Genomic DNA, 16,942 nt, shown 5'->3' with positions numbered 1-16,942 from the left:
AATAGACATGTGAAAATCGTGTAAACAATGCAAATATCACAGGAAAAGGAATATATTATTTTATTTGTAAATAAATTAATTATAAACGCATTACATAGCAAATAATAGTCCTCTAGGAATAACTATATTACTTACGGTACGTTTTACATTAGGGATAACAACGATTACAGTTATGTTCTACATGCTTGTAATATATACATGAATATAAAACATTATGTAATCTAGTATTATTATTTATTTATGTGCTGGGAATATAAATAATAACAAAAGATATGTCCCCCATATAGAAATATTCTGAAGGGATAAGATTAAAAAAAAAATGTTTTTCGAGTAATATTTCAGAGAATAAAGCTTCTTATTCAATATAATTATAACATCAGTGCACAAAATGCCGGTTAGGTTTAGTTCGCGAAAATCACAGTTTTATTTCTGTATGATACTCAAATTCTATATTTTAATCATTTAATTTTAGTCTTCTTTAAGTCAAATGCATCTAGTTATTGTTATACAAATTAAGATTACTTGTAGTGATCCATGCGAATGCTCAAAGATTTAGATACATGAAAAATACAGTGTTATGCTCGATTAAAGAACGTATCTAATTAATATTTCGAAAATGAATGGTATTTAGAGCAGATATATAAATGTTGCGATGTGTGTGTGTGAACACACTGAAATGGAAGATGCGACCTTTGGCAATGCATTAAAAAATAAATTAATATACAAACAAAAGAAATATATGTATAAAGAAAATCAAGTATAAAAAAAGTCATGTATTTAATCTAAAGCTAAGATGCATAGTAAGTAAGCTTGCAGGAAGAATTAACATTATGCGGAGAATCGTGAAGTTGATTCGCTTATAACAAGTTTAATCCAATCCATATTTCCTTGAAGTCAATATGCAGATATAATACAAGAAATTTGGAAACTTTGGTTTTTATTTTTTTTTTGCGATATATTTCCTGTTACATTAGTCCATTTTAAGACTAATGTCATAAAAATTGATTGTTACAAAAATAGTTGGTTGTTATAAAATGGTGCATATGAGATATCTTTTTTATTTCATTAAAAATTATTATATATTAATTGGATTGGATTAGGGATATTGTAGAACGAAAGAAAAATTTTTTACAGCTCTTCCTTGTATTAACAAATTATGTTTGATGTTTATCCTCCTTTGTCATCTATATGCAGACAAATTAATTTCTGCATAAGATTTTAGGATAACTTAGTGTAACTGGGAGGTGAAAATTTCTTCCTCAAAAATTTCAGGATGTACAGCGGCATGCATGAGACCAGTGTTATCACCAATACCTTCCATAAGAAGTCTGTTGTTTTAATAAATTCGGCATCTATATTAAAATAATAAGAGAAATAATGTATATTAACGACGCATTTTTGCTTAATTATCATTTGTTATGAGATATAAATTTACCGAAATAATCCTTTAGAACGACCAACGATAATAAATAGAGCGCTAGAGAGAAGATTTCTGCAAGCATCATTATATGATGCCAGGTTCTAATTGTTAAAGCAACCATTATTAATTCTGTCAAAACTAGCGCTGAAAAACTTATGGCCACTATATGAATAAATTCATCTTCGAACATTATAAGTGCGCCATACATGATTACTCCTCCTGGAATATTACGATGCAAGATATATATTTCTTTTTTTGTATATTGTACATATATAATATTATCTAAATTTAATAAAAACTGTACATACCTTGATATATACTTATCAAAACCCACATGAAAAAAGTTTTATATGATAACGAACGGCCTTTACTAAGTTCTTTATAAAGTTCCGGATAAGTAAGCGCTATTTTTCCTGATACATCTTTGTCTAATACCAATGAAAAGACGGGAAACATTGTGTATATTGTAGCGTATCTAAAAATTTTTATATACATAATAAAGTTAATATATTAAAATTTATAAGTTTTGTAAAGTTTTGATAAGAATCACTTAGAATCATTTTAACCAATTTCGATTAACTTTGATCAACTTTAATCAACGATTAACAGTGTTCCGAACAGCAAGATTTAACTGTGTATAGTTCTTAACTATCTCTACACGACACTGCATGGTGCCTATTTCTTTTACAATATAATCATAAACTCGTTTTAAAGTTGCAACAGTATTCGTGACAGTCAAGAGCGTCAATAATTGATATAGATCCGGTATTATATATAATGTAATATAAATAGATAACATTTTATTGATTATATCTAATTTATTTTACAATGTTAATATAAATGAAATTATTAATTTTTTATTACTTAATAAATATGAAAGTTATAATTTTAAAAAAGATTGATGATCAATTATCGGTTAAAGTTAATCAAAGTTGATCGAAGTGGCCCTTAGACTTATAGCAAGTTTTAAATTTAATTTTTAATGAGTATACTTGAAATTTAATGAGTATACTTACCCAACCATAAGAAAACCTTGATATAAGGCAACCGAAGACAAATAAAAGACTGCAGAAAACACAGCCTGCATAGTCGAGATTATCAAACCACGATGTATAACGAATTGACTCAATGCAGCTGATCGTTTATAACTTCTTCTACCGTGAACTAATAGTAAGTTAGCGAGATGGCTAAACTGAGAAATTGAAAAATCAGCAGCTAGCGATGCTTGTCTTCCCTCAAGACCTTCGAGACCAATTCCTATAAAAAAATATAAAATATAATAAAAAATCTGGAGAGGTTATAAGTAAATAATCTAAAAAATTAAACAAATACCAGCGTCTGCGGCTTGTATCATGGAAACGTCGTTACCGCCATCGCCAACAGCCGCCGTTCTCTTGCCGGTATGTCTTTGTATGAGACTAACAACTTCGGCTTTTTGTGTGGGAGAGCATCGGCAACAAACGACGGCGGGTGAGCCGCAAGCGAGTTCCAGAAATTCTTGCTCGTAATACTGTAAGCACACCTCTAGGGAATCGCCGCTGATAACTAAGGCACAATCTTGCTTTTTGCGAAATGTATTCAGTTCCAAGTGAGCGTCAGTGCGCGTCACGACAGACTTGAAGACGTGCAGGCCTTGAGTGCGTGACACAAGACGCGAGGATTTCGCTATACAAGTGGCGGTCTCCAATTTGTCACCAGTCAACATCCATATCTTTATTCCGGCATTCCTCAAGAGTTCCAGTGTAGGCCTCACTCTGTCTTGCAACCTATCTTCAACACCGGTGACGCATAACAGTTCCATTTCTCTCTCGAGACTTTCCACCACCGCAGCGACTCTCGATACACGGTCGCTAACGCTCATTCTCGCCGCGTTGTATCTATAAAACATATAATATAATTCAGTCATATATTTTATATAAATAAGAAAGTAATACTTTCAATGATACGTTACTTTGCTTCAAAATCGAGGTACTGATCTTCGGTCAAATTTTTCTTTGCCACAACCAATGTTCTGAGACCTTCACGTGCCATGTTTTCGCACACCTCATCCAGCCAATCATTATATTGCACAATACCAGACATTACAACATCAGCACCTTTCAAATAGAATATGATCTCAGAGCTGGACTCCTCCCTCACGATTATTCCCATTCGCTTGGTTTCCGAAGTAAAAGGAAATATTTGGAGTATAGTATAATTCAATATTTGACCATTCAAAGTCTTCAATTGCATCGAATTTAAGTCCCGTTTGACCAGAGCCAGTCCTATTTCCTCCGTCCATTTCACCAGAGCCACTTCATCCGGGCTCGAGGCTTGATAATTACGCTTCTGTTCTGGCAGATAGTAATGTTGATCCGCCTCTGTTTGACTGAAATGTTAAAATTTCAATGTAATATTAAGGACTTCCCAACTTTTCAATTAATGAGAAATTACCTTTGGATGGAACCAGTATCTCCAGTTTCCATGGTCTCCACGCTTACCGAATCCAGATTCGAAGATTTGTTTACCTCATCGTACACCGGAGTCACGTTGTGGCACAGAGCTAGAGCATGCACGGCATCGTAGATCCGGGTATTCTCGGATCTTCGGACCTTCCCACTGTGCGCGGATGTCGGCTTCACCGGTGAGTGCTCCGTGTCGGTAGGGTAATAAGTCTTTAATACTGACGTTACTTCATCGAATGTCTCCTGGCCGTAAGATATAGTGCCCAGATGTAACTTTTTGAACACCATTTTATTCTGCGTCAACGTGCCGGTCTTATCGCTCAGCAAATACGATATACGTCCGAGCTCTTCCGGAATAGTAGTTGTCCGTACAACCGTACCGGCAATATCCTTATCCCTTTGTATGCACCACGCATAAAACGCTTTGCCCATGTCCAGATTTACTCTCAAGCTGATCGGTATGATGTAGGAAAACAGCAAGACGAAACGGAACATGTAACGATACCATGGTCCGCTGAATCCTTTCAAACACATCATTACAAGCGCGAGTCCTATTACCGCACAAAATAATACCTGCCAAAATATAGTAAAATATAAAAACATCTGTGCACGCACATATCAATTTTGATGTATAATACCTTCGTATTTCTATATGTATAATACCTTCGTTAGTTGATTGATTTCTTGATCAAGCAAACCAACTTTCGATCGGATTTCTGAGTGATTCATCAGAGATCGCGTTTCCTGACCGGTATAAACAACAATACCAAGGGCGGAACCAGATGCCACTGCTGTGTTGGCCCATAATGTGTTGTCCACACCCAAACTTTCTTCACTGCTGTATCCATCATACTGGAAATAAAAGATAATTACACAGAGAAAACGAGAAGATCTTAAACCAAAAATAAAAAAATTAAAATTTACCCTTGAAAAGGTGCCAATAAAACTATGTATATCCTTCTGAGGTTTCTCGACGTACAAACTGGCTTTGATATCAAACAACTGAGAATTGCTTTCCAATTTTTGCGTTGCAGGCACTGCTAATCTTAATTTCCAATCCGTTTCTCCATCCAACTGATCGGTTCGCACGAAACACGCGCCAGATTTCTCGGTTGTGCGTAATAATACTAAGTCGGCTGGTACTCTTTGACCTTTTTCTACTATAACCTGATAATAATTCAAACAAAAACATAAAAATTAAATTTATATATCAAAACTTCGTTATATAAGAATAGTAAGTAACAAAAATAATTAATTATTACTGAATAAAAATACTATAATATGACTTACCAAGTCACCCACGCGTAATTTGGAACTTGGTACTAATTCTGGTATATCAAAACCTTTCATTAGTCTATAATATTTTTGTGCATTGACTTCCTTGTCCCTCTTGTATCTCCTAAAATCATCGACGGCTTCACGGAAAATTGTCACAGTTAAAACAAAGCACAATGGCCCCCAATACGTGTACAAGTATCCTATTCTTATGTCTGGTATAAATTGAGATATAGCCATAAGCAGAAAGTATAAATTCAAAAAGAATTTGAATTGTTGAAAGAGGACCTATAAAACAAAGATGGGTATTATTAATAGCTGTTTCAAGCAATTCGAAGAAGTATTAAGATCATTTCTGCCGAGAAGAGAATGTACCAAAGGCAGGAAAGAAACAACATTGTATTTTTGATTTCTTATAACATTAGTGGGAAACTTCTCGTGCATAGGCTGTCCAATATGGATAACTCTGGCTCTTAATTCCCGTTCTCTGCAGCATCTCCTCCACATCCAAGTACAGCATCTGTAATTGCAACAGTTCTTACTTAATAAAAATACAAAACTGGGTCCATTTTTAGCTACTGAACCACATTAAAATTTTTCCCTTGCTTTTGCTAAACTTCAAATATATGTCTATTTCATTTTAAATACAATATACACTAGTTCAGCTATAAACAGCAACCTTATATTGACAACATGACATTCTTATCAGCAGTGTATGCCAAAATATCACTTAAAAAGTATACAGCATCAAATCTTACAGCAAATTCGGTCATTTGCATTATACTATCAGTGCATGCTAAAAGCTACTATACATAAGATCAGCAAAATAAAAATAGTTAAGTACAAACGAAGTTAAATGTAGATATAAAAGCATCTAAATATTTTAAACGATTAAATACTCAATAATGATATTGTCACATTATTTAATAAAATATATATGTATTATTTTAATGTCAAAGTTGATTATACAATATTATGCTACGTTTAGATACTTTATATGGAGCAGTTTTTAATGTATACTAGAGACCTTGTAACAGAATTTAGTTATGAAATGCCAAACTTTTGATTAACTTCTTTCGTTCTTGTCAACTTCAGTAAGTTAGAATGAATAAAATAGTATAAGTTAGAATAAAATAGCATATAAAAGAAACTATGGGTGCTTTCTAGCAAGGACACAGTCAGACACAGTGAATTCATCGTTTCATTCTTGTTTAACGTAGGCAAACAACAAGGATGTAATGATTTACTGTATTACATTGCATCCGTGTTCTTGCTGGAAAGCTATACATAAATACATACATGTGTGTGTGTGTGTGTGTGTGTGTGTGTGTGTGTGTATGTATGTTTGTTTTTCACTCTTTGAAAAAATTGCTAATGGTCAGACTCTGTTAGAGGATTTCTAATGTATATTAATCTAATATAGTTCGAGTGACCTCCATTCTTTCATTTCACCATTAATTCGACATTGGCAAGACTATGTGATTAACGATCATGCACTCAATCATTTATATCATTAAAAAATTTAGATATAAACAAATACGCAGTCACGTCGTTTCGAATCGATCTACATTCCTGCATAGATTGTCAAACAATCGCTGTCAAACGTCAGACAGCTGATCAGAAACTCGCTGCTGAGAATGAAGAATTATCGCGTGGGAGGAATTTCCGCGTCGTAAAAGAATGTCTTGAGATCGAAGTTCAAGTTGGTCGCGATAAGGAAAATACGTCACCTCGACCAGGTACTGTCATTCCGAGGTTTGGATATCAGTGGGATGTCCTCCTTGGACATCCTTATAACGTTGCTCTGAGTCTCCATTTCGGGATTACTTCCTCCACATTAGACGGCACTTACTCGCAAAAATTGACTCACTCGAGTATCTTGTACCTATCTTTTGTGGAAACACACTATCTAATAAACGTTTCATCAATCATTAGTGGCTCTATCAGTATTGTGACTATTATGACATTACGTCGCAACCGTGAAACACACGATTCTAGGAAGATGCGCTCATGTGAGAAACTGGCGTCTGATTAGCACGGATTTTAAGTCTGTCCACTTCGCGATTGGTCGCTTTCAGTCGATACAACAGTCCCAAGCCAATAATTTGTCTGAAAACCTTTTATAACGTCACACTCTCGACACGTAATCGAAACAGTTTGAAATATAGTACCAAGAATCAATAGGTTTGTTTTCATGTTGCTTGAAATTTCCCAAAATTTTTGTACTTTACAAGATATATATTTGGGCGTTGAAAAGAAAAAAAAGCAAAGATGCTCTAAGCAAAAAGTATAAGCAACCCGAACAGACCTAAATCTCTTTCTCAAATATTTTTTCATTTCATTTTTTTGAGAACAAAATAATTAGATGAATAAATGAAAAAAGATTAAACAACAAATTTATAAAGAATAAATATTATTATATCTTATAGAACCGTATATGTGAAAAACACAAGGCATTGATTTTTAATATATAATAAACATTATATTGTTATCAGACTTATTAACGTGATATATATTATCCCAATTAGAAAAAGTATTATTGTAATCTTTAAAGAGGAGATATTTATAATTTATTAAAAAAAAACTTCATCCATAAGATATAATGACTCAAAATAATGATAATTGTTATTTTAATTTCTGTAAAAAAAAGATCATGATACGTTTTTGATACGTTTAGCAACGTTAAGATCTCTCCAAATAAATAATAATTAATAATAATAATAATAATTACGTGCTGTGTATGAGAACAATGTCTTAGGCCGAAATCAGACTATGCATTGAAGATTGAAAGATTGAAATTTGACCAATCAAAACAATAGAAGTTAAAATTTTTCTGCCCTTGGTTAAAATTTCAATCTTCAATGCATAGTCTGATTCCAACCTTTGACGAATCAGTAAAGTTTACACCGAGCACTTCATACGCATATTAACCATATCCGTATCAAATCACTTGATACGCTTAGTATAAACCAGTATAAACGCGACTGGATTATTTTAGTCTGATACTTCACGAGTCTCAGACCAAGTTGGTACGCATATCAGATGATATCAAAGAATCTCGGTGTGCTGTAAATGCTTGATTTGTTTTGGATCGTATATTAAAATTCGCCATTGCTTTCAGATTAAAATTAGAATTAAAGATTTTATATCTTGAAAATAGTGAAGACATTATGTCATCTAACTTGATCCGTTCTGAGACAGATCGAGGTAAATAAAGATCAAATATTTAATCAATTTGATAAGCGTATTAACCGATTTAACGGTGTAAAAGGGATCTATGCCGGAAATGATTTGCTCGCTTTCGTTCTGGAAATTTCTTGAAGATGCATCCCGTTCCGGACGACCATCCAAGGACGACGACGATGAAATCAAGTTTATCTTATTGGTCAAAAATTAAATTCTTTGGAAGCCGTAAAAAATGGATCGGACGAATTCGAATTTTTCGCTCAGAAATCGGGACTTTTAAACCAGCAAGATTATGAAGTGAAGATTATGATCAGAAAGATGACAAATCATCGATCAAAATGACCAATACATAATAGATTTAATAAATTCCTTTGTACAAAATTTCTTGTACAAAGTTTCAAGAAGAAAACGACAAATAACTTTCCAATATATACACTTCTTTCTCACTCTTGTTTTGATGAAATCGCTTTTGTAGCTAGACTCTGATATACAGGTCTCTGATATACTGTTTTAGAAATAGTTGGCTAAACTCTAAAAGCATATTCCACTCATTGTAAGGATAAAAAAAAGTCATATAAACATGGGTTCGGAAATGCTTCCTTTTCAAATTATAAATATTTCTTATTTAAATTGTACGTATTTACATCGGACGGCATGTCTTGTTTCGAAGTTTATGATTTGTACTTCTATTCACCTTCTAAAGTAAACAAAGAGTTATTAGATAGGTCTGTATGGAATTGGAATCAGTCTTTATATAAGCATTTAAGAGTGAAGATAATATTCATCAACATGGCAGCTTATTCTAACATCGAATTGGCAGATATCCACATGTATGAGCGAATTAATGGAAACTGCAGAGAAGTTTCAACGTCTCTATCAACAAATCTTCCCTCAAAGACGATGCCCTGCTAAAAATACCTTTAGTTCGGTCCATCGTCATAAAATAAAAAAATGTTTATAACTTGAAAAGAAAGTGTTTTCGGATTCATGTTTATATGATTTTTTTTCATCTTTACAATGAGTGGAATATGCTCTTAAAGTTTGGCTAACTATTTCTGAAACACTCTGTATATAGAATATATAGGCTCACCCCGTATCGGCATCTTTTATCTAACTGCTAAACGTCTGCCTTGTTGTCAGTTGTACGTGAGCATCTACAAGAGCGAAAGTCGCTTAGATTCCCTATTAAGCCTGTTTTTTTTTGGCTGAACTTTTGCATCAGTTCATCTTTTTCTACTTTTTTCTTCCTGAAGAGAAAAGAACTGATGTAAAAGTTCATCTTTCTTCCTTTTCTAAAAAGAACCGGCCTATAGACTTTAGTATTTGAATAGAGGAAATTGATTGGTACACCACGTTGTTAGTTGTGCAGAATAATCATACGCGAGGGATAACTATAATATTCGCACCAGTTTTAGCTGAGTGAACCTACTGTTCTTAAGCCTTGTGTCCACGATGGTAGACTTCGAATGAAGAAAGAATTAATAAATCATTTGAACAATTTGATCACATGACTAATGCGATTGGTCACTTCTTTTTTCATTCGAGATCTCGGACCGATTTCTAACATCGAGGAAACAAAGCTTTACCTATACTGTGCTCTAATTAGAAAGAAAATTATCCAATCGAATTCCTATCATAAGGACAAATGTAAAACTATCCAATCGTATTTCTCTCATAAGGATAGACATAAAATTCGATCGAATAATTTTCTTATGCATACATTTATGCGATTATGCAAATTTGTTTGCAGAATAAAGAACAATATTGCTTTCTTCATTTTGATGCTGCATGCAATAGAAACAATGTATTCAGAGCAGATAATGACAACGATGACTGCAGAAAAAGCATCTTTACAACTATTGTAAGATCCTTTAATATTCTTGTGCATCCTTAATTCCTCATTAATTAGATCTAGATGTATAAATAAGTCATATCAAAAAATCTTACAACAGTTATGCAAAGTTGCTTTTTCTTGTTGAACGCAATCGATTACAATGTTGATTGTCAGAAGTTGGTCTTTTTTTACAGAAATTTAATTAAGATAATAATTATCACTATTATCTAAATTCTAGATATAAACGAGAATTTCTTGTTTATACGCGTATACGCGTGCATAATGATTACAGCGTTGTTATTTCAGCATGAATCGAATACCATCCAGTGTTTGCAGAGTATCTCGCTTAAATAATACAACGTAAAGGACTTCGAATAGGGTCGAACACTATTTCAAGCGCATATAATGCACTTTCGATCGATGACATTAGCATTTCCCGCGCGAGATCGAGAATAATGAGATCTGACGAGATTTACATGGTAAAATTCGAGGTAAAATTATAATAACAAAGATCCTATACGTATCAACTATCATCTCACAGTAATCTCTATTTATATCTAAGTTCTCGAATCATGCAACTGTTAGAGGCAATTAATCTCTTTACATTCCTTTTCTTCTTTTGTCAGTCGATCAACAGAGACACAACTGATATTGTGTCGGAGAACGTCAGAAATAAGTGATGAAGTTTCTAATCGATAAACGATGAGAAAAACAAATACCTAAGTCCTAAGAGAAATGCATCGCTTGGATGTTTATGTATTGTGTTGCTCGTGCAGTTTATGTATTGGTTTATAGTGTTGGAACTAAAGACAAAATCAATCATATCAAAGAGTTCTACAACAGTTGCAAAGCTGATTTTTCTGCTGAACACAACTATTGTTGTACAATCCACTTAACGTTGCAAATTCTTCGTTGATCAATCAGAGGAAAGAATCTTATAAATGACAAATCAAAGACTGCTTCAAAACATTTGCAGCGTGAAGTAATCGTATCTTTTGTTGTACGTATATCATAAATTGAACTCTTATACGGTGTCTATAATATAGTATGCCTTAAGCCATAAGAAGGATGAATTGATTATTCTTCTCACAATCGAATGTGATTGGTCAATTTCTTACAGCTTAAAGACTTACTACTTTATCGACACTACTTTACATTCGTTCTTTCTTCCTCTATGTCTATTTTCTTCTATCTGCGTTACACATTATTTTTAATTATTTTAGTTGTAATTACATTATAATTATATTGTATTTTATTAACTCCATTATGCGATCTCAATGTGTCGAAAACATGTAAATTCAACGTCATAACTTTTGTAGTCGAGTTCTTAGCGCTTGAATTGCATTTTTATAGAATGTTTAATAAATTAAGCTATTTCTCTCTCTCTCTCTCTCTCTCTCTCTCTCTCTCTTTCTCTTTCTTTTTATTTTTTCTTTTTTAAACTTTGTGTCTACAATGCTAGAAATCTTTCAAAACGTCGGACGGAAAAAGAATTAACAAATTACATTTGAACAATTAAGTCATTTGACGAATGCGATTGTTCTTTTCCATCCGAGATCTCAGAACAATTTTTAACATTGTGGACACGAGATTTTATTTAGCGTCTCTTACAACATGAAAAGAACAGTTTTGTTGAATTATCTCAAAATTTAGTTAGATACAGATTTGAAAATAATTTTGTTGGAGCAAGTAATTATGTAGCGTAATTTAATTGCTAAAATATCAAAATTTTTTGGAACATTATCATCAAGTTCGAGCGTCCGACATAATTATTTTTACGATTCAACAAAGTTATTTTCAGATATCTAAATCTATCTAGCTAAATTTTTAAATACATCAGCAAAATTATTCTTTCCATGTTCATTTTTCTTCTTTTGACTTTTCTTTCTCTATTTTTACGTTCTCGACTTATTTGGACTCAACAAAAAAGCGGTAAAAGAAGATATGTTTATCGTGAAGATAAAAATACAGGCCCAACGAACTGCGCCCACGATCTTCTTTAAACTGAACAATGCTGATTAATAGATCAATCGTTAACGAATTTTTACTGTAGCATTCTGCGGAATATTGATTTGTTACATTATTTCTCGAAATGTAAATATTATCGTTTTTATCATTTTATCGTTTTTGATTTTCTGTACGATCTATCGATATATCGCGGGTGAAGCTTCATTTATTGTCGTTGTACTTTATTTTGTATATTTTTAGGAATTTCTGCTACTGTCGCACATTTGATTTTTGCTCTATGTATCAAGTCAAAAATATACACGATGGAAAGAAATAGATAATGTCTTTCCATCGTTTTTGATTTCAAGAGACTGTTTAAATACTTTTTCTGTATAATGCTAAATACACGCAGTTTTATTTATACGACATCATTTTAACGTACTGTCGAGGATAGTTATTCTCGAATACGAATCTAGTATCGGATAAAAAAATGCATTTCTTACGAATAAATTTTGACACTAGTGCCATAGTAATTAAATATCGTATGTAAAAAAGAGTATAATTACACCAGCAATTGCGCTTGTAATTAGCGATATTAGTAATTACTTTTCAGTCACCGATTGCTTTGCTCTAACTAGTTAAAAAGTAATCGTTAATCGCTAGTAATCGTTAATTATGATTTAATACTATTAATAAATCGCAATTCGATGAATATATTGATTTCTCATTAAAAAACTTCAAACGTTAGACAAGTAAATATCGCCGCATTCCTAATATATTGAGACAATTTAAGTCTGCTGTAAACAGTGTGCTATATTCAGTACAGAGTGTTTTAACTTCACGAGTATATTTCAGTAATGGATTCTTCTGCACATTTTATGTCGATTTCTTTCTTAAGTGATAAAATGTTCAATTTCAAAAGTCCAGAGTTTTGCTTATAACGCATTTTATATATATATATATATATATATATATATATATATATATACTGAAAAATAGATACAGTATGCAAGTATAATAATTGTTTCTAGTATTTAAAAAATTCCGCAAATTTTTATTATCGCAAGCATTAAATTTATTCAAAATATATTCTGAATCTTAATAAATTTAATACTTCAAGATTATTAAATTTATTCAAGATCGTTAAATTAAAACAAATAGGATTTATTTATTATAAAAACTTCCTTCTTAGATCAATTTTATAATATTATATAATAATTCTTAAAAAAAAAACAAATTCATGTTTTGAATACATAATAACGAGTCTTTTTAAAATTGTAATATATAAATATATTTTAAGATTATTAGCAAGAAAATATTCTTTGTTAAAGATAACCTTACAAAAAGTAAATTAAATAATCACTTTTCTTAGCAATAATATTTTTTTGTATGTACGAGAATTAATCAGAATTCTTCATTTCATGGAAAGGAGAAACTCTGATTGATTAATCTTATATATTATTTTAATTTTCCATTCAATTGAATTTATTATGTGTTCAAAGAATTATATTTATAAATTATGTGCAAAAGTTTGTGCTCTAATCTTAAACATTAAATGCCAATTAAGTGAATTTAGTATTTCATGACTCATTTGCATCCAAAAGTCAATACACAACAAATATTTCTTTAAGATAATCATAAACAAAAAAAATCATCATAAATAATACTAATTTTCCAAATAAATCACAATATAAAATCAATTTTAATATATAAGAAATTATAAATTACAATATAATATTATATTGTAAATAAGTAAAAAATGCACATAACTGAGAGATCTGACTATTTTTACATGACTATTAAACAAGTCATGTAAACATAAAAATAAAATTTCTTAAAAAAGAATCTGAAGCTGTGTGTCGGAAGACAGAAGTTTATAGGCAATTTTCAGGATTATTGTTGCAATCTAGGCAATTTGAAAAGAAAAGCGATAAGATAAAACGGCGAGAATCTACATGTATATTACGACTGCGAGTTCGACCGCAAGGATTGTAACTCTATACGACGCATCGTTTTCCGAAACACCCTGTAGACTCACCCGCAGAGGCAGCTCTTCAGGTACTTGGAACAATTGGCGATGCGCCGTCGCCTCGACGTCAGCTGCCTGATGCTGTCCTCGGACGGTTGCAGCAGATAGTCAGTCTCATCGTCGTCCATTTCAAAGTCCCGCTCGTCGGAGCTCAACCGCAACGGCATCTCCTCCAGCCTCATGGCGGAGGCGTCGAGACGGCGCGCTCTTTCGTTCCCCGTTTTTTTTGTGTTTTATTTTTTCCTTTTATACTCCTTTCTATTTTTCGCGCGTCACGCGACCGTCCCGTTCGGCTCTTCCGTCGACTCTCTCACCCTCGCGGCGACGGCGGGAGATGCGTGACGCGGTTGACTGATAACGCGCAGCGGGTTAATCGCCGACGTCTCGCGCGACCGATCGCTGCGGCACGACGTCCGCGGCGCATATCTTATCGCGGACGATCCGATCAGCTGATCTCGCAACTACTCTACTCGGGAAAGTCGTCCAGCGTCTGAGTGTTCCGGACTGATGCGACGAATCCGTAACGACGGCGACGGCGACGGCGACGACGACGACGACGACGACGACGATGGCGCGACGAGACGTCTTGTTTACGTGCACACACGCGCGCACGCACGCACGGACGACCGCCGGGCTGCGTGTGCATCATGGCGGTCCCGCGAAACGCATAGACGGTCATGCGGCAAGTTCGCAGCCGTCAGTCTTTCTCGAAACGGTCGACGCGCTCTCGCGCATGTAACCGATAAGAATAGACTAGTATGTGCTCTATCATTATCACGTTTACGCGACGGCTGTGTTGTCCTTCAAGTATACGGGACTATACATACATACGTACACCGCACGCCGCCATCTTGCCCGACTAGTCACGTGCTCGCGTCGTCTGCTCGGTCCGCTCCGATTACTCCGAATGTCTCCGAACTGACTTCGACCTCCCTCTGCTCCGATTTGAACAAATTGCGCGACTTATCAAACCGCGTGATTATAGAGCGCAATTTAATGTTCTTTTTTTAGCAATATATATATCGACTAATCTTTGATTCCAATAATAATAATAATAATAATTTAACAAAGTTGTTAATCACATTTAATCTGTTTATATCTCTCTCGTTTATCTATGTGGATAATATATTTATATAAAATAAGTATAGGTTTTCTTGTTTTAGTAAGATATCTTTCAATTATTCTTTGATTATTTTCAGATAGCTTATATTTGTAATTAATAATAATAATAATTTAATAATAGTTCAATTAATTATTTTGTTTCCTCTTCTGTTTGAATAATATTTACTCCTCTATATGAATAATATTTAAAACGTATACAGTTCTTTATTTTAGCAACATATTTCTCAGATAATATTTGATTAATAGGTTAATAATAATAATAATAATAATAATAATAACAATAACAACAATAATATTTAGCAGTACAATTTAGTTTTCAATAATTTATTTTGTTTTATCTCTTTCGTCTATTTATACATATTTATAATTATAGTTATTTGTCATATGAGTACATTGTACTTTGTTAATCAAGCTTAATCTCATATTTCGCGGCTAACAATTTGATCGCACTTTCGAAAGATTCATCTGATGACCTTCCCTTCAATTGCAATTGTTGGAAAAGCCGTTCGCACGTAGATTTCTCATCCCTCGTCATGAAGCACACCGTCAAATCGAATCGATTACACATGCTCAATTTGCCGAGAAGTTCTATAACTGGCGTTATATCATCTACTTTTGACAAATGTTGCAGACACACGTTTGCAAAGTCACCGAGGAAAGATGCCGGGATTTCCACCCGAAAGACGTGATGTTGCAGATCGTTCCTACAATAAGAATACGCCACTGACATACGGCGACACCCTTATGTGTCTTACGATTCTCACCTTAGGTTCCACACATAGGTAAACTTTTCAGAATGATCTGTAATTGTTCTCCAAGATTGTAAAAAGTCTTTGCACGATTTCCGAGATTTTATCACGGTACTTTCGATGCCTTTACCTTGTGTTGATTTTTTTAAGGCTTCCGATACAGTTGAATCATGATACTTAGCAGGTTTAATCAATGGATTCCATTGCACACTACTTTTAGATTTCATATCATTGCGATCTAGAGGTTTCAAGTGAGCACCATTCACCTGCCGTTATAATTAATTAATTCAAAATTTACTGGAGAATATTTAAAAAATTATAATTCATTAAGTTAAATTATTTTATTAATATAATTTAATTCATTTAATTATTAATTTAATTTATTTTAAGTAATAATTAATTAATTATATTACTTTAACACAATATTATCGAATTAAATTTAAACACAAATCAAAGCACTATCATGTGTATTCAAAATTTCTTATGTGATGACAAATAACCAAAATTACAGTCACCATCTGTCTAAAGTGCTCATATGTCGGCACTGCTTGTTCAATCGCCCGAATTTTAGCGTCATTTTGTAATTTATATAACTTATCAGCTTCAAGAGCTGCACAAAGTTCCTCTTCTAATCTCTTATAGTCTATTGGCGCTTTTAATGCACTCATAATGCATAACTCTTTTTTCCTTTTAGCATGTTTCCTGCTTGAGTTCCACAACAGTTTGACATGATAACACAGGATAACACGACGGTTTATCGTCATGGCAACTCCAGTATTAGCTCGATCTATTGATCAAAATTTTACTTGTTCTAATCCACAATCATTTTATTTCTTCATAATTCGTACAAAATTATGTAATTTTGTAATTAAAAATTATAAATAAATAAATTACAATTAAAAAATATATATATATATAAACAGAGATAAGCAAAGA

General features: G+C 33.1%; 2 protein-coding genes and 1 long non-coding RNA gene across 4 annotated transcripts; 1 reads left to right on the top strand and 2 right to left on the bottom strand.

Annotated features, from left to right (window-relative positions):
- Positions 1-36: 36 nt before the first annotated feature.
- On the bottom strand, positions 37-14,776 carry LOC105146255 (putative phospholipid-transporting ATPase IIB). 2 transcript variants are annotated; one of them, XM_011056410.2, is made up of 12 exons: positions 14,145-14,776; positions 5,515-5,659; positions 5,155-5,427; positions 4,789-5,031; positions 4,528-4,716; positions 3,854-4,437; positions 3,372-3,788; positions 2,753-3,297; positions 2,437-2,677; positions 1,729-1,895; positions 1,436-1,639; positions 37-1,352 (listed from the first exon to the last, which is right to left on the bottom strand). In XM_011056410.2, exons 1-12 carry the CDS (start codon positions 14,315-14,317, stop codon positions 1,219-1,221), a joined length of 3,315 nt encoding a protein of 1,104 aa, XP_011054712.2. In that variant the 5' UTR covers positions 14,318-14,776; the 3' UTR covers positions 37-1,218. The 2 variants fall into 2 exon arrangements, with proteins under 2 accessions (XP_011054712.2, XP_011054721.2); XM_011056419.2 differs by lacking the exon at positions 14,145-14,776 and adding an exon at positions 6,870-7,136.
- Positions 14,757-16,910, top strand: LOC105146270 (uncharacterized). The gene is made up of 3 exons (XR_846168.2): positions 14,757-14,891; positions 15,889-16,039; positions 16,701-16,910. It is a non-coding gene; the product is annotated as an uncharacterized LOC105146270 (long non-coding RNA).
- LOC105146277 (dynein axonemal assembly factor 19) lies at positions 15,566-16,770 on the bottom strand. The gene is made up of 3 exons (XM_087413022.1): positions 16,522-16,770; positions 16,022-16,272; positions 15,566-15,961 (listed from the first exon to the last, which is right to left on the bottom strand). The coding sequence occupies exons 1-3, from the start codon at positions 16,768-16,770 to the stop codon at positions 15,661-15,663; spliced, it is 801 nt and encodes a 266-aa protein (XP_087269148.1). The 3' UTR covers positions 15,566-15,660.
- Positions 16,911-16,942: the final 32 nt, after the last annotated feature.

Source organism: Acromyrmex echinatior, chromosome 14 (genome assembly GCF_024713525.1).
Source record: "Acromyrmex echinatior isolate Ae372 chromosome 14, ASM2471352v2, whole genome shotgun sequence".
Taxonomy (NCBI): domain Eukaryota; kingdom Metazoa; phylum Arthropoda; class Insecta; order Hymenoptera; family Formicidae; genus Acromyrmex; species Acromyrmex echinatior.
This window is presented reverse-complemented; position numbering and strand designations above follow the sequence as displayed.